Here is a 26,325-nt window from a genome sequence, read left to right as displayed (position 1 = left end):
CCTAGCAATCTACACCTGAGTGTTCCCACACTCGAGTGAAGTGGCCCAACCTGCCACCCACAAGCATATGAGGGTTCTAAGAGCTATTCTTTATCAGGCTTAGGGCTCTTAATATTAGTGAGGGAATTACACATCCCCCTTTTTTTCAGAATGAGATCTGGATCCTTGCTGCCAAAAGAACACATCTTCCTTCCTGAGCACAGGAAGAAGAACAGTTTATAGTAAGAGGAAGGGAAGGAGACTTCCCTTAATGGCCTGGGACTAGTGGAGAAAAGTACTATTCCAGTTTTCTCTGCCTCTGCAGCTATAGGCACAGGCAGCTTGTCGTCTATTATCTTCCCAAAAGAATGAGCTAAAACCCATGACTGTCTGGTAAGGAAGGGGGCTAAAGAAACCAGCTGTGAGCACAGCTGCTCTCTCCTGTAAACTCTGCAGTTGCTAGTGACATGAAGCAGTTCACCAATCACATCAAGAAATGCCTTCTCTTGGGAAGGAAGTGAAAACCCTTAGGGCTTATCAAAGGATCCCTGGCCCAAGGAGGAAAAAGTCCACCAAACTCCTTCAAACACTGTTTAACAGTGATCAGCATCATCCGCTAAAGGACACAGATACAATGGCATTAACCAAGCTCTTATACATATCTTGGCCTCTTCAATCAAGAACTGCCACTTAGCAGACGAAATTGCACCTCTCTTGACCAGGAACACATGGAAAAAACCTGGATCAGGAGAAAAAGGGGGGGGACCCCTGCTCGATACACCATATTCTTCCAAGCAAACAGCAAAGGAGACAAGACAGGGGACTTTTAAAATGGAGATTCTCTTTGGCCAAACATTTGCCACTGAGTCAAGTCTCCCACATACAGAATCTGATAGCTTAAAGGAAGAACTGCAGATATCTGTCAAAACACAGCTGAACCAATTTCTTAAAACGGAGGGGACAGACTAAATGCTCCTCTTCCTGTGTAGGAGGCAAATGAGAATCTATCATGAGGAGCCATGTCTATAAGAGTCCTCTTCATCAGGGACAAAAGTATCCCCAGAACCAGATGGTCTCACAAGACCAGGTATTAAAGTTCTCATGTACCATCTGGCAGAAACTTGAAAGTCGAAAGCTCTCGCACTGTGCGAACTTAATGATGCCTTGTGCAGACCCCTCACGCGGACTCGCAGACGCCTCTTGCAGATTCACTAATGCCTCATGGACTTGCTGCCAGCTGTGAGGACTCACTATTGCCTGTGCAGACTCACTGACACCTGTAGAAACTCACTGATGCCTAGTGCAAACTCGGTAAAGCCTTGCATGGCCTCAACGACACCTTGCACATATCGACGACATTTGCTGAAATGTATGCGGACTCGATGCCTAGCAGAAACCAACAGACTAACAGGCATGTGCAAAAATCTGGCATGATTAGCCTGAGCTTGAAAGGCAGTCCATTAAAGTTGCAAAAGCCCAGGCACAGACATAACAGTGGTCTTGTCAAGAACAAACCTTGGACCAACAGAGATCAAAGGGAAGAACTGGCGCAAATGCTTACTACCAGATTGCCTATCTACAGACTCACTATGGAACGCAATCGGTTATCTGGCTTGGATGAATCACTAGAATAACCATGGGACAATGAGGTCAAACACAAGATCTACACCTACCATACCTGTGCTTATGCAACCACAATCTAACTCTGTCCATGGAAGCCAAGAAGCAAAGGCAAGAGAGACAGGGCAAAATAATTAAAAATCTTGGGATGTTAGCCCATGTCTGGAAACCCCTAAACTACCAGGTCTGTCGGCAAGGGCACCAAGATGACGGGCAAGGCTGCATCTGTGGAGTGGCCAGAGGAACGAGGGGACTGTCCCTGCCAATGCACTAGACACATTAAATGCAAAAGACTCAAATTGTTACTCAAAAATTCAATTCCAGATTTAACAGACAATGTCTGATTGCATTAAATCTAACCTACTACCCTGTGCTGTCATTTCGGGTGTGGAAGGATCTATATCCACTTGAGAAGAATTTATAGACTTATCTGTATCTTCTTGACCATTTGTTAATTCTAAAGAAAATACAGATTCAAGACTAGCTGTTCTCTTTATCTCTTGTTTTTCTCTTTTCTAATTCAAAAATTTATCCCCTTCTCTATCACTTCCAAAGCTCAATCCTTGCAATGATCACAATGGCTGTCTGAATCACAATCGCCCCTCGATGATAAATGCATATGTAGTGAGTGTCATTTGGTCTTACAACCACTTACCTTACACAATCCAACAGACTTTGATAGGGAAGATTGAGAAGAAGAATCCATATTGCCAAATACAAATCAAAATCCTGATGATCCAATTCGTTAACCAAGAAAAACTAACCCAAATTTCAGAACACTTGTCTACACAACTGGCTGGTTTCATCGACGAGAAGAATGATGACCAAAGTGGTTGCTGACTTGCTCCCACCCTCCAAGAATGAGGGTAACTGTTGGGAGCGTTCCTTAATGATTGTTTCAATTTTAACACTTGCCAAACCTGCGCCAAGTGGTTGCAGATAAAGCAAATGATAAAGGGTGAGTTTCACCTCAAAAACTTCATTTCTACTCACTTGACAGGTACAAGGAGTTCATTCATAACTGGCAGGCAAAAATTAAGAGTGACAAAATTGAATTAACTAGCTAGCAAAATATAAAGAGCTTAGGTGAACAATGAAAATGAAAAGCCAGCAAAAAGTAAAGTTAGGGACCAAAAGCAAGGTGCAAAGGTTCTTTATAGCACTGTTCTAAAGGAGTATTCTAAAAAAAAATATTATACAGAGGGTTACAAAGGATTTATGAAAATAGTTTAGAAGTGGTAATTACACCTAAAGACGAGTTTCAAAGCATAAAACTATAGTTGTGGTTACCTTACGCTTCCTTGCATTTTTCTTCTTTTTATCTTCTTCACTAAAATTTGGGAAATCTGGGACCTCATCTTCCTCGATCCATTTCTCGATTATCCCACGAAACCTATGAAGAAGTAGATAAAACTTCATGTTGAACATATCAAAATCCAGATACAGTACAATACAATCATCCCATTCCAAATTCATAAAACTTAAAATACTTTCAAAGAGAATGTCCTGCCTCCATTTTCTCTAGGTCCTTTGCAGTAATCTTCCCTTTTTCAAGAAAAAGGTCTACTTTTGATCAAATATGAGCTAAAATGGTAACTGAGATGACCAAATGACTGACATTTTTGCTAAAAAACAAAATGCTTAGTTAGGTCTTAATTACCAAAATAAAGAGTACAGTTTCAAAAATTACTATAAAAAACCTACAGCATTTTGTTTAATATTTTAAAAGTGCAGCAAATAATTTTTCACTTTAGTAATATTTCTACATGAAAAATTTTATATACCTGAACTATTTTAATCTTATGGCACCATCCAGTCAATGTCTAATTGCCTGAAATGTATATATTTTGAATGAATTCTACTTAGCATAAAAATATATTCTCTTCAAAGTTTACAAGAATAAGATATCAAACATGATTCCTGAGAGAGAGAGAGAGATTGATATTTTGCCCAGATTTGTAGTAGGCATGTAGTTCCCTGGTTCAATCAACTACTACAACTGGTTCATCTTTAGAACCCTTGTTGAATACTGGTGCAATACTTACCTTTTAAAGGTCTTGGGCAGTTCTCTAATGCTTACATGTGCATAAATGTTTTTGGATTTTCTTTTTCTTTAGATCCAGCCCTATCTTCAACTAACTTTGCCTTCCTAGTTAATCAGCCAACTTTCCAGTAGTTCTTATGAGCCATTTCTCTCTCCTGTGATGGCTATATCTTGATAGTTAAGGTGTTGTCTGTCTCTTCCAGTTTGCTTTAGCAATATCTCCTATCGAACAATTTTAGCTGTTATTCCTATTTGGAGTTATTTTTCTTTGCCTGATGTAGCATTGATTTGGCTTAAAGTTAGTTTTGTGTGAAAGCCATATTTGGTCTTTCACAATCTTGTAAAGTTTACTTTTTTAAAGTTTAGCTGTGTGAATATTTTTCTTCTCCTGAAAATGATGTTCCTATTTCAAATAAAATTCTAATTTGGGAACTTTATCCTGCTAACACCTGAAACGCATCTTGCTCTCTAAGAGAAATAATGAGTATAGGAGGGTCTAATTTTCAAAATACTTACCTTTGAGAGATTATTCTCAACTCTTCATTGGTCTCTTGTATATGAGTAGGTGCGGGAATAAGTGAAGCAAACCTTTTCCGCTTAGCTCGGGAATAAGTGAGACAAACTTTTTTCCTTTAGGGATTCTAGTTAGATCCTCATCCCTTTTCAATGGTTCCTGGTCTACCGTCCCTAAGGTGAAATCTGTCAAGAAAGACCCTTTAAAACCCAGAAGACCCGCTCCGGGCCCTCGATGACGCTCTCAGATCTCTAGTCCGGTGCCGTCACGAGTTAGGCCTCGTCTTCTGGAAAGGGGCATCGCCCAACAAAGTAAGGCGGTTACCCCTCCTTCCTTTGTTGCAGACTCTTTTTACGGGTCTCCTTATAAGGAGCTCGATATGAGGGTCATTGACAAACTATCAAACTATCTAACTATCTATCTACCTCATGGGTCCGTTGCTCTCCCTTTCCCAGGAGCTTAAATCCCAAAGAGATTAATCTCAGGACTCATTATCAACGGATCACCTGTAAAATCCCGCCCGTTCCGGAATTCTACCCGCTCCAGACACCTCCACCTCTTTCCCCTTCTTGGTCTGGGGAACCTTTGGCGCCCTAACCCTTTATGCTTCCCAGCATGAAGGCACCCTCCTATCGAGGGTGTGGGCACAGGAGGTTGGCGGAATTGCATTTCTTCCCTTCCGCCTGGTATCCCTTTATCCGGGTTTTGCCAGACTGGCAGGAGGGGCATGGCATCTATCTGACAAGATCCCTAAGGAAACCCTCATCTTCCCTAGGGACTGGGCACATCGTCTCCATTGAGAATTCTAACAGAGTGGCAGGCGAAGAATTCCAAGTTCACGCCAGCTGGGGGGTCTTTACCGTGTTCTCTTTGAGAGACCTGCTTTCTACCCCCTTGTGCTCCGAATGTAGCCCTCTTATCAACAGGCTTGTTTGAAATAAACCACTGACGCATCTCCGGGAGACAGATATCACAGACACGTTCACAGTGAATCTTCTAACCCCGGACTACGCCTAATTTATTCAGCGTACAGCTCCCTAAGCTTCGAGTTGATTCCCGAAGCTGAATCAGGTGTAAGGACAGGCTTGCCAGGTCCTGGAACTCTTTGACTTTAACAGAAACAGTGTCTGTGGTATATGATGGCGGTTCGTTGTTTGGGTCCTGATAAAATCCTCTTGTCAGGTTTTCTGCAGGTCCTGCTTTATTTCATCAGTCCGGATGGACAGCTGAAGACACATTTTTCGGCAGCCACCTTCCGCCTGAGCCGAAAAGACTTATGAACAGTTTCACCTGGGGAATTAATCTTTTCCCCAGGTCTGTCCGGGCTACTAATGTTAATCAGAGCCTCCGTTCTCGTGGGTGTCTACCTTGCGGGCGGAAACAATCTGAACTTGCCGGGCCCTATCCCAAGTCCGGAAAAAGTTCATGTAGTTCAAACGCCCCTGCTCAGGCAGTGGTGCGGGCTCTTCAGGTTCCTGCCCCTGGACAGCCGTCCAGCCTCTCACTCCCAGCCTCCACCTCGATGTGTGGGGTTCAGCCAACACATCAGCCCCTAGTGACTCCCCAGTATGTCTCTGCCTCCCCATATGCCTCCGCCGGAGTTTTTGCTTCATACGAAAAACCCAAGGAAAGAATTTTCACTAGACATTCTACCAGAGGCACTGAACCTCGGTTATCATAGGAGCAGGGAAGCATCCTGCTCCTCTCCGAGAAATTGGGAAGGCAAAGGCTCCAGGGAAGGCAAGCAAGCCTCCTCCCAGTAGTATTTCTCACATGGATGGGAGGCTGTTCCATTTTCAGGGCCACTGGAACTTCAGTCCCTGGGCCCAGAGTATAGTTATCAAAGCCCGGGGTGGAGCTGGACTGTTTGTCCCCCTCCCCCAATCAGGTTCGGTCAGTTACCGGCCAGAAATCTGGAGGACTTTGTGAATGGCCTGTCAGCCTTTTTCAGTCTGCCAAAGAAGTTCCCTTCCACTGGAAAATTTTTCCGGGCGTGTCCCGTTTATTTTCCTCATTCAATGCGACAAGTCTCGGTTGCTTACAGTCTTGTAAGTTCGGATCCTACTGCTCCGTGGAGCCGTAACCACCTCTATAGGCCTTTCCGACGCTTCCTTTCACATCTTAGTTGCAGGAAGGTTCTATCCCTTCTTGGGATTCAGACTCGGGAGCAGGCGGCATCCCTTCAGGTTCATGCCCTCCTCAATGCAGCCCCAGAATCTTTGCCAGTTTGAACAATACCGTAGTTCAACAGCTCCGGTATTAGAAGGTTATGCTAGCCGCATATCTAGTTGCCTGGCTCATTTGGGCACCCAGCGTCGAATTGCCTGAGGGTGCCGGTCATTATAATCGGCTTTCTAGAGTCTCTGGGCTTTGACAAGTACACAGGAAGGAATCCCACCTGATTCTGGAGGGTAGCCTTCAGTGGTTGTGAATCCAGTGGAAGCAGAAAGAGATAGCAAGGGCAACCAAGCATTTCATCAACATAAGCATACCTCTCGCCGTGCCCAAGAAAAGGTCTTGGGCTCTCTTCAGTTTGCTTCAGTAACGGTTCTCCTTCTGAAGTCAAAGCTGGAGTTTATGTCCGGGGTATGGTGGAGTCAGGGACGTGTCTCCCTGATTCCTCCTATTTGAATAAGGGCCTCCGCCTTGAACAACTGTCAAGAGCTTATCGAAGTCAGTTCCTCTCCAGCTCCTCCGGCCTCAGTATTCCCACACCGTCACCTCTCTGGGCGGGTGGGGTGGATAATTTTGGCTCCATGGGAGTACATGGAACTTAGTCGGTCACGTTCCGGCAGTTCCATATCAATGCTTTGGGGGGCTGTGGCAGTCTTCCTGCCCTTGGGAAACTTCTTCCTCCCAGGAGGATTCATTTTAGGCTGGTTCTGAACAAAGGAATATAAAAAATGCATAAGGAGCAAAAAAAAAAAAAAAAAAAAGCTGTTTGGATGTTTGTAACAGAAACAATACAAAAGCCACACATTGTTGTGATTTTAACCATAGTCATATAATGATTTTTAAAAATAGTAAACTTTCATACTAGGGTTGTGGAGATGTCTTAATAAAATGAATACTTTAGGTAACATACATGCCAGCCATGTTCTTGAAATGAAGCTCTCCATATTCGTCAGAGAAGTTAATAATCTAGACTAGCTCCTTGGACTGATGGAACACCAAATACCTGAACCTCATGACCCACACCCAGGATTGACAACCCAATAGAGCAGCAGACAAGCAGCATAACCACAACACACCAGAGTTGTCAAGTAGTCAGAGCAAACAGAAACCTGCTGTAAATAAGCTATGTAGAAATTTTGATTTGGTTTCATTCCCTCTTAACAATAAGGACAGTAGACCTCATAGAGCTTAAGGATTTCAAGTGTATTTTAACAATCTATCAAGATGTACACACAAGTAAAGGACCTTAATTTATCCCTACCTTTAAAGAGCATGATTGTTCTTCATAGTTTTAAAAATGAAAGATGTTAACTTAGGTAAAATAAACTCACATAAGCAGAGAGAACAGTCTAGAGCTCTTTGTAGAGGGAAATATGCTAAAAAAGAAAACAGTTGTCAACAAGCATTTTAATCCAGAAAACTTACTGTCAACAATTTACCACCAAACAAATCACCATCAAACAAAGCAATACTAAAACTTTTTATTACTTATTTACTCTTTAAAAGTTTCACAGCACTTAACTCTGATTTTGGTATTTTAATGTCAAACTACTCACTGTAAACAGTTAATACTTTAGAGCAAGAAAATTAGCTACTGTGATTTTTTGGAAAAGCCTCTCAGCTTATTCAGACTACTGTGATTTTTTGGAAAAGACTCTCAGCTTATTCAGACTGAGGAGGTGTATAGTCTTTCGTTTTGATGTTAGTAAAAATATCTAATACAACCTTCTCTGGAAGAGGTGTGACAATAATATTTTTCCTCCTGAAGCTCAAGAAGTGGACATATTTTAAGCACAGAGTAGTACTTGGTCTGCAAAGCTAAAAGCAAACATTACACACATGATAAAAAATTAAAGTTAGCAGAGAGTCAAACAGCACAAAATAAATTTGGTAATTGTTAGCTTACCATGATCAGAACTGAATACTGTATCAACTAACAATGGAGAATCGGAAACACTGGTGAAATGAAGGGAGATTACTGGGGTATAAAACAGCAAAGTAGCAAAAACACCAGTCAGAGATGAACTCCACATTTGGAAAAGTCTTGATTTCTCACAACTTACTATACTGTTGCATACATCAAAGAAAATAAAGTACAGTTTATGATAAAATGGCAATATTGTATGAGATTGCATCATTTAATGAAATATATGCTTAAATAATGATACATCTATATAACCTAAGACTAAGCTTCTAAATCTTTCTGTCAACATGCTAAACAAATGAGGAGCAAGGTTCTTGTCTTTCTGGAACCCAGGATCCATGAAGGCACATGCAATGTGCAGCTACCCACCCATCAGGTCTTCTTTTTAAGTGGTAATGAAGTGTCTACAATTCATGGAAGACAATTAAGGTGTGCTCATATAAATAATGAGTTTGTTGCAGAGCAAATTGGCATAAACTTGGTCTGCACTTAAATGATGCATAATAAATCACCTCTGCTTCTCTCACGTCAATTAAGAAAATCTCGCAAAATAAGGATTTCACTCCAAATCCCATCTATTTCACTGACCCAAACCGTGTTTAAACAATCTCACTACAAATCAAAACAATTTATTACTTAGCTGACAGGAACCAATGAATCCATACTCTGGAAAGTCCTCTGGCAATATGAAAATCTATTTCATTATATATATAATAAAATTAGACCCTGAAAGATCACAGCTTACCTGCCTTCATCTTCATAGGTACAACACAAAACCTCATTTAAAATATAATTCATCTCTCCCTCTCCATCAAGATATGCCTGCTTCAGATCGTTCATTTCTTCCTCAGATTCTGAAATAAGAATACCCAGTCAGTGAAACATAATTGCTCCTTCATCAAAAATAACACATGTTTTACACTGAACCACTCTCTCATGAATTTGCACATGCAAAAATTACTTCCTGAGATTTATACTTTCTAAACTTTACTCTTATAAGTTTCTCAAGGTTCATGAGATTTACAGCCAAATACAGAGCAACTTATGATACTGTTATACATTTACACTTGTTGATTAATTACTGTCATTTAATAACGGGGATAAAATACTTATGGACAGAATTCTATACATCCTAGAGTCCTACAAGGGTTTAACACTATTAGATACTCAAAAAAGAATAAAAACAAAGTAGATTCATTTTAAAGCACTATATTCAGGCACTACTGCCAGTTTAGTTTAAGATAAAAAAAAAAAATAGATTAATTTTAAAGCCCCATTTTCAGGCATTACTGTCAGTTTATTCTGTAATTTTTAGAAAATAATGAAATTAACAGGAATAAATTTTTAACACATTACACAAGAATTTATTTTAATTTTGACACAATGAATTATGACTTTGTCATTTTCCTCTAATAAAATGACTACCACTTTTAAAGTAATCTCTGCTCACAATTCTGTAAATGGGCTTTAGCGAAACATTCAGCTTTTAATTAGTAAACTGTTTTGTAATGGATTTCCAACCTGGCCACTTTGGATATTAGTATATAAATTTGAATATAAAATGTCACATTTTCTCATTTTAACTTTGATAAGGAAATTAAACTTCTTGCAATTTACTTTTCTGTGCTCTGTTACTTCTATTTGTATGCATTTTAGAAAATGTCTGTGCTTGAATGTCGGGGGGACTTGAATTTAGTCTTCACACTTGGCTGTGAGCCATATATTTTTAGGGGTAATGTTGTAAGATGACTTTGAAATTATATTAAAGGGTTTTAGGATGATTGCTTAAGGTATATTTGGTGTTGGGCTATTAAAATAGGCAGTTGTAAGTATTTTTAGAGGGGGGGGGGGTCTTTGGTGAACTATTAGAATAGCCAGTTATAAGCATTTTTAGACGTGGATAACACGGGTGGCTGTGGTCCCTAGCCCCCGCGATTACGGGGGACAAATACTGTGTTCAAAGAAAAAGAGCTCTCATTTTTTTTGTTTTAATCTATCGAACTACTACTAGTGTGGAAGTAAAAGCTATATAATGGGGAAGTAAGGCTCATTTCAAAAATATTATTTCCTGAATGCTCAGACTGGTTTCACTGGAGTGATAGCATGTCTTCTACATTCCTGCTGCCAACCAATGTGCCTTTAACAGGTACAGTAAAAGCAAGCATTGTGACCGATGAGGAAAGAATTGTAATTAATGACCTTGTTCCCTCCCCCTATAATGTCTTCCTGCAAAAGTCTAACACAATATGATGAGTAAATGTGGTGAAAGTTTAGCGCTAAGTAAAACTTCAAGTTGCTACTCATTACCGCATTATACGTATTTACTGTACTTGGTTGCTTTAGCATGCTCATGTGTTTAAGAAATAGATCTCTAATTTCTAATTTCTTATATCTTTCTGCCTCACTTCCATTTATTTGCTTCTACTTTTGTGAATCAACTAATTTAGTTTTAGTTTTTTAACAATGTAATTATATTAATAATTATTTTGACACCGATCTCTTCTGTGTAAAGTAGATGCAAACCAATATTTTACGTAATTTAGTGTCCAACTCAATATTATCCACACTGAGGAGACTTAATGCCTTTAAATTTTTCAACTTTTTTATAAGTTACACAGCTTTACAGCCACTCCATACACGTAAACTAAAGTATCAACAGATTATTATATTACTATCTCATGATACAACTAGTAAGTAAACCCTAATAAAATAAGAAAAAGGTGTATACCTTTTAACCCCCAAAAGGCAGTGATGAGTATGTGTAAGCAACCTCACCTCTGTACTTAGCTTCAAAATCCTTAATATCTTGAATATCGATCTTCTTAAACAGAAGTCTCCAATACTCATCCCAGTCTCTATCTTCAGTAACTGCACTTTCTTCGTCTACTTCTCCTGATGATTGGAAAAACAGCAGCAAGTTAATAACAGAACAAATTGGAAATATGTATATTTGTTAATGATAAACTAAAAATCGCTGTTACAGAAATAAAGATGTTATTTTCATGATAATTTAAAAATTAAGTTTCATATATACTTACCAAGTAATTACATAGCTTTAAGTTTTCAAACCATAGCAGCCTAAAAATTCAAAATTAGCGGCAGCGCTTCTATTGTTTTGTGTAGCTGACAAACCCCGCCCACTTTCAGGGACCGAGAGGAACAACTTAGCAGAGGGCTTCAATTCGTTTGTGCTCTGATGACCAAATGAGGGGAGGAGGGAGGGCTCCGACTCTGTAATTACTTGGTAAGTATATATGAAACTTAATTTTATCATGAAAATAACATTTTCATATATGTAACTTGCCAAGTAATTACACAGCTGATTCCACATTGAAAGGAGGTGGGATACATGGACGTATTCTACTCCAAAACATTAAGAAGGGTAATGACTTTAAAATAAAAGTTGCTACCTTTGATACAATGCATTGTTTCCTTACCTGGTAAGAGAGATACTGCAGGTTGGGGCTGCCTCCGGTCGGTGCTCATCTTAACCTGTAATGGTGTGGCGGTATAGCCATGGATCACCCTCTAGTTTAGCAGGAACTTTGCAGCAAAGGAAGTTTTTCGATGGCTAACACCAAAATAAAACCAAACAACGCTGTCACCTACACTGCTGCAATTAAAAACCACACCCCAACCACTAAAAACTGGTGGGTACTTCAGGTACAATGTATCCCCAGGCTCCCCTTACGACTAAACACCCTACGTCAAGGCGAGGAGATAACAGGGAAAGAGAGCCCCCTAAGCTTCCTCTCGCAATACCATGCCAGCCACGGATAAAGGTCTTTAGGTACTACAATTTTCAAAAACAGTTTCCACATCCTTGAAGTTGCGTGAAGCGAAGACTGACTAGCACTTCCAAAAAGCCGATTGTAGAGTGGCTGAGAGAGACATATGTCTAAACGCAAGAAAGGTAGCAACAGCCCGAACCTCGTGAACCTTAACCTTAAAGGTAGGTAAGGCGTCCTCCTGAATCTGAGTGTGTACTTCAGAGATCAACTCTCTCAGGAAATAAGACAGAGCATTCTTAGAAAGAGGATGTGAAGGGTTCCTAACAGAGCACCAGAGGTTGTCAGAAGGCCCCTGATCTTCTCCGTCCTTTGCAGGTAGTACCTAAGAGTTCTCACAGGGCAAAGGAGCCTCACTTCTTCTTCAGGTCCAAGGATGTACGAGGCATAAAATGTATGCAAGGTAAAGAGGTAGAAGCTACCATGATGTCCTTAGCTTTACTTAAAAGAAGGCAAACTGCTCTCTTAATTCTGAGTGTGTCCCAAGTTAGAAGTCCATGCAGGCAGTATGTTCTCATCAGTGAATGAAACGGATCTTGCCATATAACCATATGTAGAGGATGGTCCTCTGAAAAACTCCAGAAGGACAGAGACCTCCCTATTCTCCCAAAGAGCTGGAGAGGGCTTGAACGCTCGGGGAATGATCTGGTGTCAGGCTGTGGCTGGCGCCAGAAGCGCTGAGCGCCAGTTGAGCTAAGGGCTTGGGACTGGCGGCCACTCGTGGGAGCTAGTGGGCACCCTTGGGAGCTAGCAGGAGCCTGTGGGAGCTAGCGGGCGCTCAGAGCAAGAGCTGGCACCAGGCTGGGCGCCAGGCGAGCTGGGAGCCAGACAAGCCAGAAGCTCATTACGCTGGAAGCCCTATAGCTGTCACCCAGCAAACTGGGTGACAGGCAAGCTAGATGATCGGGATCACTTGATAAGAACGCGAGATGCAGAGGATGACTATACTTCCAGTAGGGCTATGTGGAATGGAAGTAGAGACGTGGAGGACTAAGTAGAATAGAAGTAAAGGACAAATGAGCCTGAAAGTTAAGGAGGAAGAGGCTGCTCTGATGTCCTTGACTTTCACTTAAAAGGCAAAATATTTCCTTAAGCATTCAAAAATAAGCCCTTTCAGGATTGATCTTAGTCCGATTCTGTTCATGTAAGAACCCGAAAGCTGTAGCTGGAGAGAAGGTTCTCTCTTCTTCAGTCAATGATGTCTGTTAACTTCCTAAAGGAGAAGGGACAGATCTAGAACTATGATATAACTTCTCTAAATGAAGCCAGAGGGTCACTTGGAAGGGTGTCTTCCGTGTAAGGTTGCCGAGAAGAGGAACGCAGGGGATCAAACAAGGGACTCATCAGTCATTCAGAATACATCCAGGCTCCAGAAGACCGGATTCCTTCCTCGCTTGGATAACTGTGTGTGTGTGTGTGTGTGTGTGTGTGTGTGTGTGTGTGTGTGTGTGTGTGTGTGTGTGTGTGTGTGTGTGTGTGTGTGTGTGTGTGTGTGTGTGTGTGTGTGTGTGTGTGTGTGTGTGTGTGAGTGAGAGAGAGAGAGAGAGAGAGAGAGAGAGAGAGAACTCTTGACCGTGCCAACACTGTTACACCGAGATCTCCATTTGCAAAATTCAAATAACTGTTGTATTAAGAATGATCATTTTAATCAAAATTATTTTACATTTTGTATGCCGTTGTATTTCTTGCATTATTGTCATATTATCGTATTATAATTTATCAATATAGCATTCAGGCGCCATTTGCATTCTGATAATGTTTACATTCTTAAAATCATCAACGAATTGCTTTTTACTGATCATCACAGCCATTAGTTGCTAAATGCAGTGCATTTTGCACATTCATTTTTTCATAAATTATCAAAAGCTGGGTTTAAAAATGGAACTTACTTACTTTACAAATGCATTAAGTTAAATGAAAGTAAAGGTATGATTTCGGCAGTATCGGATGGTGCTTTTGTTTCTGCAGCCACAGGTACAACCATAAATTTAGTGGCATACTTTCATAACACTTTCATCTCCATTGCATGAAGGCTAAATAAAATTTATTTTATTTTTGTTTATGAAAGTCACCATTGAAAAACTACAAATTTTAAAGTAATTTATATTTTTCCTAACATACAAACCTGAAGGCCCTTACATAAGGATTTTGCTTGCGGACATGAGCTGGAACGGCTGTTAACTTTAAAACAAGGTTGTTGGCTATCAACGACAGGGGGGAAGCCCCACTCACTTGTCGGTCTGCACTCCACTTTGCCTTCCGGCCCAGGTACCAGAATGAGGGGTGGCTGAGGTGAGCCGTAAATGTTAAGACCTTCAAGTTTGTATGTTAGAAAAAATACAAATTAAAATTTCTAATTTGTTCCAACATAAATACAAACCTTTGGTCTTTACATAGGAGACTTACTCATTGGAGGGTAGAGTCAGTAAATCTCTGACCCGACTGGTTTGGTTCTACCCACCCGGGAATACCTTCCTGGTCTGATAGAGCTAAGGAAGGAATCCCGCACCTCTAGCTTGTTGGACATATGGGATGTTGCAACAACTATAATAATAATAATAATAATAATAAAAAAAAAAAAAAGCTTGGAAGAACCCAAGAGTGTCAGAGACAATACAACTTGTTAATAAGACCAACGGATTATTTTTATTGCATATCCCCTCTCCCCTCACCTAGAGAGAGGGGGACAAGCATCCAAACCGTCTAAGATGAAGGACAGGATGCCCTCGTCATGTGGTCACCTGCAAATTTATCCGTCCAGCACGATGGCTCACTACATCTCTGTGTCTAAAGAGAGAAGGAAGGATACCAGTCACTCACACCCCTTCTGTCCCACTTACCGAACACCTTAGACGAGATGCACGTGTCCCCTAAGGGAGCCAAATGAACCCCACAACTTGTTGGGCAACCACCACAAAGTCCAAGGAAAAGTATATCCAAAGACTTATGGGCAAGTCCTGAAGATAATACAAGATAAATGTGGTCTGGTGTGACCACATACCTGCCTGTGAACCAACAGGTTCTTACAGAATGCGAGGGACAGGGACATATTCAACTTCCTGACCTCTCACCCAGACCAAACTCCTTTTTAACTTGTCAAACATAGAGCAAGCCCATTGCTGTCTCACGAAGCTCGAAAGAGGGTGAGCTCTTGGACACCTCTTCTGTAGCCAAGCCAGGACTAGCGAGGAGGCATCAACACTCAGGCCTGAGATGCCGAGTTCTCTGAAGGTAGTACAGTGATCCCTCGCCACATCGCTCTTCAACTTTGCCAGCTTCACTGCATCGCGGATTTTTCAGAAATGTTCATCGAAAAATTAAAATTAAAAAGTACCGCCATATCGGCAGCCATATTGCGGAAAACAGCGATGTTTCATCATGTTACGCGAGAAGAACGACTTAAACCGGCAAGCGCAAGGACTGGAAGCTTCGTGTATACCCACAGGCACTCGGAAAAGGCACGTGATTGGTACACAAGAGAATATCTTATCACTGTTGATGTTTCATCTTTAATCACTGTATAAATAATTAAAATCCGAATTTCAACTAAATATATACTCTCTCATCCCCAGCTTGTCAAGTCAAGACTTAGTCTCGTCCCAAGCTACTGTATCATAAACTTTTATCTCTCTACAAAATTAAAAATAATTTCATTGATTTTAAAAAATTTTGTTTCTTTTAGCAACTAAAAAATTATTTTCCTAATTCTTTTGGTAGTAGTGAGCAGCTTCAGTCAGCTGATTCTCAGAACGTAAACATTACAAAATTAATATGGGACGATCTTTTTTTTTATGCATATTACGGTGATAACAGATCAAAATAGTAATACAGTGTTTAAGTACATAGGAAGTGTTTATAACAGTGTGGGAAAGGCTAATAGTATGGGAAAGGTTTATAAGAGTGTGGGGAGGGTTTATAAAGCCTTTAAATATATATGTATATAGTAAATAATGAAATAAATACAAGGTCGCTACTTCATTAAATAAATAAATATGCTGTTCGTACTTCGCAGAATTTCAATTATCGCGGCTGGTCTTGGAACCTATCTCCCGCGATAAACGAGGGGTCACTGTACCACAGCACTCTAATCAGACAAAGTAGCATCTTGTTTTAAATCCACAAAGTCCTTTCAGAGGAGACTGAAACAGACTCAAATCCGGCGTCAGGGACCTACGGATTCTGAATCTCAGATCTCCTTCCCAAGTACTAGCATTGAATGCCATGAAGCTCAGCTACTCTCTTTACCGAGGCTAGGAAGACCAAAGAAAACAAAAACAGTCTTAGAGTCAGAACTCTGTCTGACCCACTCAACAGCTCATATGGCGTGTGAGCTAGGCTCCTGAAGGTGAGAATCGCAATCCACTCAGGGGCCTGAGTTCCCCAGGTAAGCAAGACTGTTCGAAACTTCTCAGTAGTATAGATCCCTCCTAGGGACAAGAGATCGATTTCCTTCAACTGAAGGACTCAACCAAGGGGAGCTTTACTGTGCTTAATGGCAAAGACAAAGAGAAGCTTCTCACGGTGGAGAAAGGTGAGAAAGTTTGACTGAGAGGAGATACCACATCAACTAAACCAACTGCAGAAGACAGTTCATTTCCCTTGGCACACAGATGCTGAATATTCTGCATGTATCCAGGCATCTCCTTGTTATGTATTGAAAACAAAACCCTCTCACTTGCAGATTTTGGACAGTCTCCAAGCGTGAAGTGCCATCACCTCCACTGCCTGGTGATATCTCTACCACGCGGATGGTAAAAAGGCTTTGCCATGGGGAATCTTCTCGTAAAACAGAGCCAGCAGGACCAGGGGCCCACTCAGTGTGTGGCCACTGGGCATCACCAGAGCTGAACCGTAATTCAGGGTGATCAATATCACCTACTGAATCAGACATAAACGGAGAAGGCATCAGCCTCTAAAATACCCCTGGGTGCTGGAAAAACATTCTCCTTCACAACCCACAGTCCAGCACAAATGTGCTGTACTCTGGAAACTTCTGTTGTACCGGTTACAAAGAGCTTATAGCTGGGACTCTCCATAATTCAGAGAGCTTTTCCACAATGTCTTGATGTAGGGACTCCATCCCTGCAAGCAGACTCTGGCGACTAAGCTTGTCTGTCACCCCATCCAAGACTCTGGAATGTACCTGGCTGACAGCACCAAAGAGTGTGCTACTGCCTACTCATATACCAGCACCGTCAACCTTGCGGATGGAAGGACATCAGTCCTCCCTGCTTGCTGGCATATGCTATTACCGTAGTGTTGTTGCTCGTCAACGCCATGGAGCGTCCCACTATTTGGGTCCCACTCCCACTGGGCTAAAAAAAGCCGCCTTGAGTTTCGGGCCACTGATGAGGAGGTGTCTGTTGTTCTGGTCCCACACTACTATTGAACATTCTTTCAGGTGTGCGTTCTATCTCTAGCAGATGCGTCCGAAAGACGAGTACCTAGTGAGGGGGAGTGTCCACTGGCACTCCTACAGAGAGGTTCCTGTCGTCTAGCTACCCAGCTAGCTCTCTCCTTGCTTCTTTCAACAGAGGAAGATATGAGAGAGAGGTGGGTCTCTCGTCGGCGACCCATCCACCTTCATCCTCCGCAAAAGGGAGCAGAGGTGAAGCCGCCCGAGGGACCAAATCTACAAAGGTGACAGGTGAACCAGAACAACGTGTCACTGCTGAGCGGGTTGATCCTGCCGACACAGGAACTTCTGCACTGCGGGAAGACTGATGGGTAGGTATTAAGCATACACATCCCTCTAAACCCCTAACAGCAAAAAGCTGCCCTTCTGATGGAATTGAGAACAGAACAGACCGTTCCATCTAGGACTGGTTCTGGTGAATGAACCGGGTTCAGTGTGAAGGAGGGTAGAAGACTCTCACAGTGCCTTCACCTCTTCCCACAGGGTGAGGTCCTTCAGCGAGCCAGGAACGAACATTTGGAACCGGACCAGAAAGAGAGTGAGGGATGACAAAGGCTCTAAGAGTAGCAGAACCGTATCCAATGGCATCCTCTACCCATACTTCCATTCTGTCCCTGCCAGGCTTGCCCAATGGCTCGACAGGCACCATACCATCGGGAGCAACTGGGAAAGTCCGCTGCATCACCCAGCACCCTGTCTTTTCTTCCAGGGTAGAAGTAGTCTGGGTACTACTACAAGGAGTTGAGGAAGCCTGGGACTTTCTCTGACCGAAAGGGAAGGGCCAGCTTGACTACCCAAGTGTCAAAGCCCATTCGGAACAAACAGACCTAGAAGTCTGAAGCAACACTGTCTCACCCCCACCAGTTGCTGTCTAGTGGAAGAGGTAGATAATATTACTACCTTCCAGAGGAACAGTCTCTAGGGCAGCATTCTCCTCTGGTGTATGGAGGCGTAAGGATAAAAACGATCTTGGTCAAGGATAGGCCCAAAGATCAAGCTACGAGACTTAACTGGAATACTGCTCTGGCAGTCAAGTCCAGTGCCGTTATCTCCGATTGCAATATGGAGATTCCCTCTGCACAGAGATGTTCTAGGGGCAAACCAGGACACAGACGAGTCAGGTCTGGATCAACCTAAAAGATGGCAACGCTCTCTGAAAGAACATATTTCCTCGGGTGGGCTAGAGGCAGAGAAAGTGCACTGCATAAACAGCTGGGCCAGCACCGGCATGGGGCCAGAACCAGCAGCCCAGGTAGGCGGGCCACTGGGGCTGGTACCGGTACACCGGGGGTCCAAAGAACCCTGGGTAGCAGTTGCACCTGTGGTCAGCAATAGGAGCAGTAGTACCATTGGTAGTGCTAGCAAGAAACCATGGATAGTACCAATAGCCTGGGTAGATGACCTACCGGGCCGGTACCGGTACACCAGGTGGTGGTTGCACCCATGCGCTTGGCAATGGGAGCAGCAGTACTGAAGGCCCAGATAGGAAGCCTACTGGGCTGGTACCAGCATACTGGAGGTCCGAAGAGTCCTGGGTAGCGGTTGCATCCATGTGCTCAGCAAAAGGAACAGCAGTACTGAAGGGCCAGGTAGGAAGCCTACCAGGGCCAGTGCCGGTACACAGACGGTCCGAAGGACCCTGGGTAGCAGTTGCACCCATGCGCTCAGTGACGGGAGCAGAAGGCCCAGGTAGGAAGCCTACCAGGGCCGGTACCGGTACCACAGGGTCTGAATAACCCTGGGTAGCGGCTGCACCCGTTTGCTTGGCAATGGGAGCAGCAGTACTGAAGGCCCGGGTAGAAGCCTACCAGGGCTAGTGCCAGTACCACAGGGGTCCAAAGAACCCTGGGGAGCGACTGCACCTGTGCACTCAGCAACGGGAGCAGCAGTACTGAAGGCCCGGGTAGGAAGCCTACCGGACCTGGGGCTGGTGCCGGTACCACAGGGGTTCGAAGAACCCGGGTACCGATTGCACCCGTGCATTCGGCAACAGGAGCAGCAGTACTGAAGGCCCAGGTAGGAAGCCTACTGGATCCAATGCCAGTACAATGGGGTCCAAAGAACCCCGGATAGCGGTCTGCACCCATGCACTCGATAACGGGAGCAGAGGTACCACAGTACCACTAGCGAGACTAGGGCTAGTGCCAGTACCACAGGGGTCCAAAGAACCCTGGGGAGCGACTGCACCTGTGCACTCAGCAACGGGAGCAGCAGTACTGAAGGCCCGGGTAGGAAGCCTACCGGGCCTGGGGCTGGTGCCGGTACCACAGGGGTTCGAAGAACCTGGGTATCGATTGCACCCGTGCATCGGCAACAGGAGCAGCAGTACTGAAGGCCCAGGTAGGAAGCCTACTGGATCCAGTGCCAGTACAATGGGGTCCAAAGAACCCCGGATAGCGGTCTGCACCCATGCACTTGATAACGGGAGCAGAGGTACCACAGTACCACTAGCGAGACTAGGTCTGGTACTGGTAGACAAGTACCGGGGCCAGCACTGTTGGTCTGGGTAGGCGAGCTACTTAAACAGTATTGGTATACCGGGATTCTGGAGAACCCAGGGTAGCCGTTGCACCCCTGTGCAAGGCAACGGGAGCAGAGGTACCACGGTACTGCTAGCAAGACACCAGGCCTGATACCGGTAGACTGGTACCAGTGGTCTGGGTAGGTGAGCTACCAGGGTCAGTAATGGTATACTGTACCGGGGTTCTGGAGAAACATGGTAGCACTGGTACCCGTGCAGAAGGCAACAGGAGCACAAGGCAACCTTTCTCTTCTTCTGCTTACCAGCTTGGAAGAAGAAGGGAGGAGGCAACAGCACTCAACAATGAAGACGAGTAAACGAAACCGACAACTTCCTTTTCCTCTTCTTGAATTCGCCGAGCGTGCCTTCAGCTACCTTCAGCAACAGTGTGTAGAGGAGAACACCACTCAGATGATGTATACGGCAGGACCTGGGAACTCAATCCCGAAACTGCATGAGGGGTTACCAAGGGAGCAGTCCTACAGCTAGTAGACACTGTGGCTGGTAAGTTGTCCTGGGAACGGTCGGAGCAGATACCGGCAAGCCCCTCAAGCCTAAGAGTGATTATAAGTTTAAAAGACACTCAGCTTTCCCAAGAGGCCTAGAGAGGCACATAACTCTCTAAGGCCCTCGGCTTCCACAACACATAAAAAAAAGAAGTCAGGTTAGATTGTTTATTACACTCACGTCATGGTGTGATGTATGATAATAAATTATAATAAATGAGGATCAACTTCAAAAAAAACCAGAGAAACTGCATACACAGTCTGTCGTTTCCTGGACGGAGCCTAACCCAGTGGTTTCCTCTTCAAAAGGCTAAAGTGAGTGAGGGGTTTGTGTATAATTATATCACAAGCAGAAATCACTCAAAAATATATCAAGAAAATGAAAACAAAAGAAAGCAAACAGCAGGCAGGCAGAGAAGCGCAGACATCTTCACACGACGGCGGCCAAAAGCAAAGTGGAGTGCAGCCCAAGTGGGCAGGGCTTCCCCCCTACCATTGATAACCAATGACCTTGTTTTAAAGTTAACGGCCATTCCAACTCGCATTCGCAAGCAAAATCCCACGTAAAGACTAAAGGTTTGTATTTGCGTAGGAACAATTAGCAAGTTTTTAACAAGCCGACAACTGTAACGCAACCCTTAATAAACGTGTGTTAGTTACAGGAACTGACACTGGCAAACGGTTCTTTCTCGATTCGATTGTTTATATCAGTACTTGCTGTTGTTTATGACAGTGTCTTACACACAGTACACTGCAGTAGGTGGTTGTTAATTATAAGCTATAGTAATGAATTTTTAGACAAGTCACAAGGTTGGCAAACCTGATGGAATGTATGAAGATTAACATTTAACCTAATGAACTTTTGCTTCTAGGCCTATTTATTGGATAATAGCTAACTCAGACATAATAGCCTATGCATTATCAGTGGTATCTACTGACACTGAAACAGACACAGAAACCCTAGCCTAGTGTAATATACTGAAAATGCATATCGCACTATTCACAATGTACAGTATATGATGAAATCAAGTTTTTGGACAAAATTTTAATGATCGCATAATACACAAGTATATATGCAAAAAACAGTTCTTTTGTATGCTGTATGTTTTTGAGTTTCATGGAATGTTTTTGTTGGAAATAAACTATGCTTTTATATTTACAAAGCAAGCTTCAGTTATGAAATCCGAAAAAATCCAAAAACTGAAACATGCGTCGCCACTCTCATAATTGCACAAGAACTAATGGCGGCTGATTCGAAGTCATCCCAGTTAATGGAAGTTCCTGGACCACGGAATGCCAGATTTAAGAGGTCAGACTGTACTGTGTATTCTGTGTTGTTTTTATGCATATACAGTGGGTCCCAGCTAGACTGTGGATCAGCATTTGCACCGTCAGTTAATGAAGGGTTTTCCTGTGGAACTTATCACCAAATATATCATGGAAAATTCAATAATTTGCAGATTTTTTCATGGAGAAATATTCACTAATTACTGTATTATCATTTTATTTTCGTGACTAAATACATTTTTCTTGACAAAACTATTTACTAATTTTCAAATATTAATATTACTATTTACTAATTTTCAAATATTAATATTAATGTAAACAAGGCAAAATATCAATAAAATGTTAAAGTAAAAACCCTCAAAATCACAAAACAGCTTACTGTTGTAATGATACCTCAGTTCAGCCACATACACTCTCGCTCTCTCTCAGTATACATATACAGTAAACCCCCCGTACTCACGGGGGATGCATACCACATGCCCCCGTGAATAGCTAAAATCCGCAAATACTTAGAACCCTTCTAAAAACACTTAGAACTGCCTATTTTGATCGTCCATACACACAAAAAAAAAAATTTAAATGCCTATACAGATATGGAAAAAACATCTTGAATACAGCCTAGCCTACACTAGGGTATTCAGTATCATGTATACATATACAGGCGGTCCCGGTTCTGACGGGGGTTCCGTTCTTCGCCCGTCGTAACCGAAAATCGTCGAATGGCGGAACATCATCGAAAATTGTCAAAAATCATAAGAAAACCTTACTTTTAATGCTCTGGGTGCATTGAAAACTATGTAAACTGCATTATTATTGAGTTTACATCAAAAAAAAACCTTCAAATTATGATTATTCTGGCATTTTGGGGCCATATTTCTTCCGTCGGATCGTCTGACGGCGTCGTAACCCCCGAACATGCGTCGTAAGCCAGGAAATAATTTCTGATGAATATATTTGAAAAGCGTAACCTCGGGCGTCGTTATCGTAAACCGGGACTGCCTGTATGGTAGCCTAGCTTACACTCTAAAGTATACTCTATACATACATGGTACTGTATAGTAATTATTAATATCAGCTAATTCTGGAAGTTCATGCAGAATGACTTATGATAATTCAATACAAAGAGAAATTGAATAACAAACAAGAATTAGCTTAGCCCACACTATGGTATATCGTATACATACACGGTAGCCTAGCCTACATTATACTGTACTCTATATTCTTATATCGTATTATACAATCATCAACATAACAAATATGCATCTTTTCCACGGATCTTTTAAAATGTTATGCCTTAATTCACTGCACAGTAAACCCCTTGTATTCGCGGGGGATGTGTACCACACCCCCATGAATAGATAGAATCCGCGAATACTTAGAACCCTTCTGAAAACATTTAGAACTGCCTATTTTGATAGTTCAAACACAATAAAAAAACTAAAAATGCTTATACAGGTATTATCCTACTTACGATAGGGTTAGGTTCCAAAAAACCCATTGTTTGTTGGAAAAAACATATCTCGAATATAGCCTAGCCTACACTAGGGCATTCGGCACCATGCGTACATATATGGTAGCCTATCCTACACTATAAAGTATACTCTATACATACACGGTTTAGTAAATTATTAATATCAGCTAATTCTGGAGGTTCATGCATAGTGACTTATGATAATTCAATACAAAGAGAAATTGAATAACAAACAAAGAATTAGCTTAGCCTACACTATGGTATATCGTATACATATACGGTAGCCTAGCCTACATTATACTGTACACTATATTCACATATCGTACTATACAAACATCAACATAACAAATATGCATCTTTTCCATGGATCTTTTAAAATGTTATGCCTTAATTCACTGTATCCAATAATACTGTATATATTTTTATATTGCTTTTGCATTATAAACTGCCATCATAACGATCAATGTTTTGGTTTGGAAATCATTTACACGTTGTTTATTTCGCCGTGTTTAACTCAGTTCAGAGTGCTTTTCTTGCTTCTAGTTAGCGTAAATGAATCTCTAGATACTTTATTTATATGGGTCTTGGTTATTTTTCGTTATATTATACGAAGTGTTTTTAAGTTGAAATATAACTAAAATATGTCTCGTTGTGAAATTAATTTACCTATTTTTTTCATTAATAGATGACGTTGGTCATTTGGGGGCGTTTGTGTAAAAAATCAGGATTCCATTTCCTGTTTTCACTTGATTTCATCATAATTGGAGCTTTACGTATTTATTGTTTATCGGCACAAAAATAGCAGTAATGTGTTCTTTCATGCCACCAGTTTTGATTAAAATACTTTCTCTCCAATTTTAATTACGGTCGAGTTTCATCCATGTTGCCAATGCACGATAATTTATAGTCATTAGCAGCTTGAACATTGTTTTCTCAGCTTCAGCTACAACTTGCAGCTTAAATTTTGCAGTGTATTTCCTTGCCGATCTTTTATCCATACCGAATAAGGGTATAACGTAAAAATATATCAGTCCTATTCTACTTAATGTCATTTGTAGTATAACTACGATAATGGTTTACTACTGTACGATGGTTGAAATACGCGCAAAACGGCTGTTGTTATCCGATTCGGTGATAGCAAAACAACGGTTTCTCGTTCAGTTGTTTATGGCTGTATGCATTTATGCAAGATAAAGTATAAAGTTAAAGTTTGCATGGTCTGGGGGTGTGTTTAATATATATTTAGGCCATCCCTTAAGGGTTAATATCGGGGTTCTTTCCAATGTTAAAGGAATGCATCTATGCGGATCTATTTCCAATGGGTATTACTCCACAAATAGTGACATCACAGATGTTGAGAATTTGTTGTGATGTTGGTATGTTTCCTAAGGGAATACGTACTTATACCTGTACTACAAAAAAAGAAAAACTAACTTTCTACCTACCACAATTTTGAAGTCATTACAATACATGAAATAATTTTTTCTTTTGCTAGTTTCTCAAAACTTATCTATAAAAATCTATAACTCAGAGATAATTACAAAGTTCAATTAAACTCTTTATTGTTTGCAATATAACTACTGACATTTAATGCAACATCAGGAAAAATATTTTGGGCTGCAATTTTTTTAATTGTGTAAATTACAAAAAATGTCTAAGTATTTTTTAAAATGTACATTACATAAACTTAGAGACTGAATTTTTTAAATTTTCTAACAGGGAATTTTAAGAACAGTATTAATTGAATAATAACAGGCAAAAATTTGATGCAATTCCCTTTGACTATAAAGCCAGAGTAGCAACATACATTACAATGGGGCCTTAAGGTATCAGCACAGCCCCAAAAAACTTCCTTGTCCTTTACCTGTTTCTATGTAGACTGCACGAAGATCTTTATCACTAAGGAGAGCATAGACCTTGCCTAATGTCTGGAACTTTCGAGTTGCCATTTCTTTTTCTCCATCATCGACACGATCAGGGTGTATTTTCAGGGACAATTTGTGGTAAGCCTTCTTTACTGAAATAAAAATAAAAACACAAGATTACATAAATAAGCCACAATAACTCAATTATACCATGGCTATAAATGAATACTACCAAGCTGTCCTTATGAAATCTGAAAAGCCTCAGATACTTGAGCACCTTAACTTCCTGAGCCTAATTTACCTTGCCATTATACAAAACCATACAATTATATATCACAAATTTTCATGTAATTTGTATTTTTCCCACATATACAAACCAGAACTTTTTATGCAGGAGCTTTCCCCAGCACAAGCTGGAATCGGTCATTGAAGCTTTGCAACAAGGTAGTTGGCTGGTGGTAAGTGGGTGAGTAGGCGGGGGAACACCACAATAGAGCACTTTCCCTCCAGCATAAGGGACTATGTAGGGTGGTTGAGATGGGATTACTGTATGAACAATGAAAAATACAAATTAATTTTAAATTTGTGGTTTCTTCCCACAAGAGTACAAACCATCACCTTTTATCCTCCCAACTCACTCATAGTTGGGAAGATAATCTCTCAGTTGACTAGGAAGTTGAATATCCTTCCAAAAATAACATGCTCTTGGTTGTGATCATAAATAAGAGGACCAATGACTCCAGCAACCTCCTAAACAATCTGGTATAGGGATAAAAGACTGATAAGGCCCTGACCACTATAGTGTGAGGTGCATCACAAGTCTCTCTATAAGACCAGCAGGAGAGACGGACCATGAGTGATAATCAACCGAAGGAGATGATTGCCACACGGGGAAGAAGAGCGCTTGTGCCGTGGCAAAGCGCTTTCTTGGGAAGAGCAGAAAGTTCACTCAAACAGTGCCAAAACCCGATTCCGAAGAACCGAGCTGATCACACGAACGTGATCCAGACTGGGTGGTAAGCGGTGGACTGGGAGGCAAGCGGGGAGAGGTGAGGCAAGCTGAGCCAAGCCAGTCTCACGAATGAGTGGGCAGAGCAAAGCGAGTGAACCGAGCTGATTGCGCGAACACAATCGGAAACTGGACGGGGAGGAAGTCATTTGCCGTGAACTAGCGCTATTTTCCCGAACTCTAAACTCCTTCGAGATCAAGGCCTC

At 41.9% G+C, this 26,325-nt stretch overlaps 2 protein-coding genes across 3 annotated transcripts in view; one reads left to right on the top strand and one right to left on the bottom strand.

Moving 5' to 3' along the window:
- The window catches only part of LOC136831048 (dnaJ homolog subfamily C member 9), a 38,160-nt gene that overhangs the window by 9,209 nt on the left and 2,626 nt on the right, over positions 1 to 26,325 (bottom strand). The window contains exons 2-5 of the mRNA XM_067090995.1: positions 25,110 to 25,262; positions 11,032 to 11,148; positions 9,002 to 9,110; positions 2,890 to 2,992 (exon numbers count right to left, since the gene is read on the bottom strand). Coding sequence (XP_066947096.1) covers positions 2,890 to 2,992; positions 9,002 to 9,110; positions 11,032 to 11,148; positions 25,110 to 25,262 — 482 coding nt within the window. The remainder of the gene's footprint in view (positions 1 to 2,889; positions 2,993 to 9,001; positions 9,111 to 11,031; positions 11,149 to 25,109; positions 25,263 to 26,325) is intronic.
- Positions 21,657 to 26,325, top strand: part of nmo (serine/threonine-protein kinase nemo) — a 298,234-nt gene continuing 293,565 nt past the window's right edge. Inside the window, exon 1 of one of the 2 annotated variants that reach the window (XM_067090985.1) lies at positions 21,657 to 21,796. In XM_067090985.1, coding sequence (XP_066947086.1) covers positions 21,729 to 21,796 — 68 coding nt within the window. In that variant the 5' untranslated portion in view covers positions 21,657 to 21,728. The remainder of the gene's footprint in view (positions 21,797 to 26,325) is intronic. The other variant, XM_067090990.1, reaches the window with a different exon arrangement.

Source organism: Macrobrachium rosenbergii, chromosome 4, assembly GCF_040412425.1.
Source record: "Macrobrachium rosenbergii isolate ZJJX-2024 chromosome 4, ASM4041242v1, whole genome shotgun sequence".
NCBI lineage: Eukaryota > Metazoa > Arthropoda > Malacostraca > Decapoda > Palaemonidae > Macrobrachium > Macrobrachium rosenbergii.
Note: the sequence above shows the minus strand (reverse complement) of the source record. Positions and strands in the feature narration are given on the sequence as shown.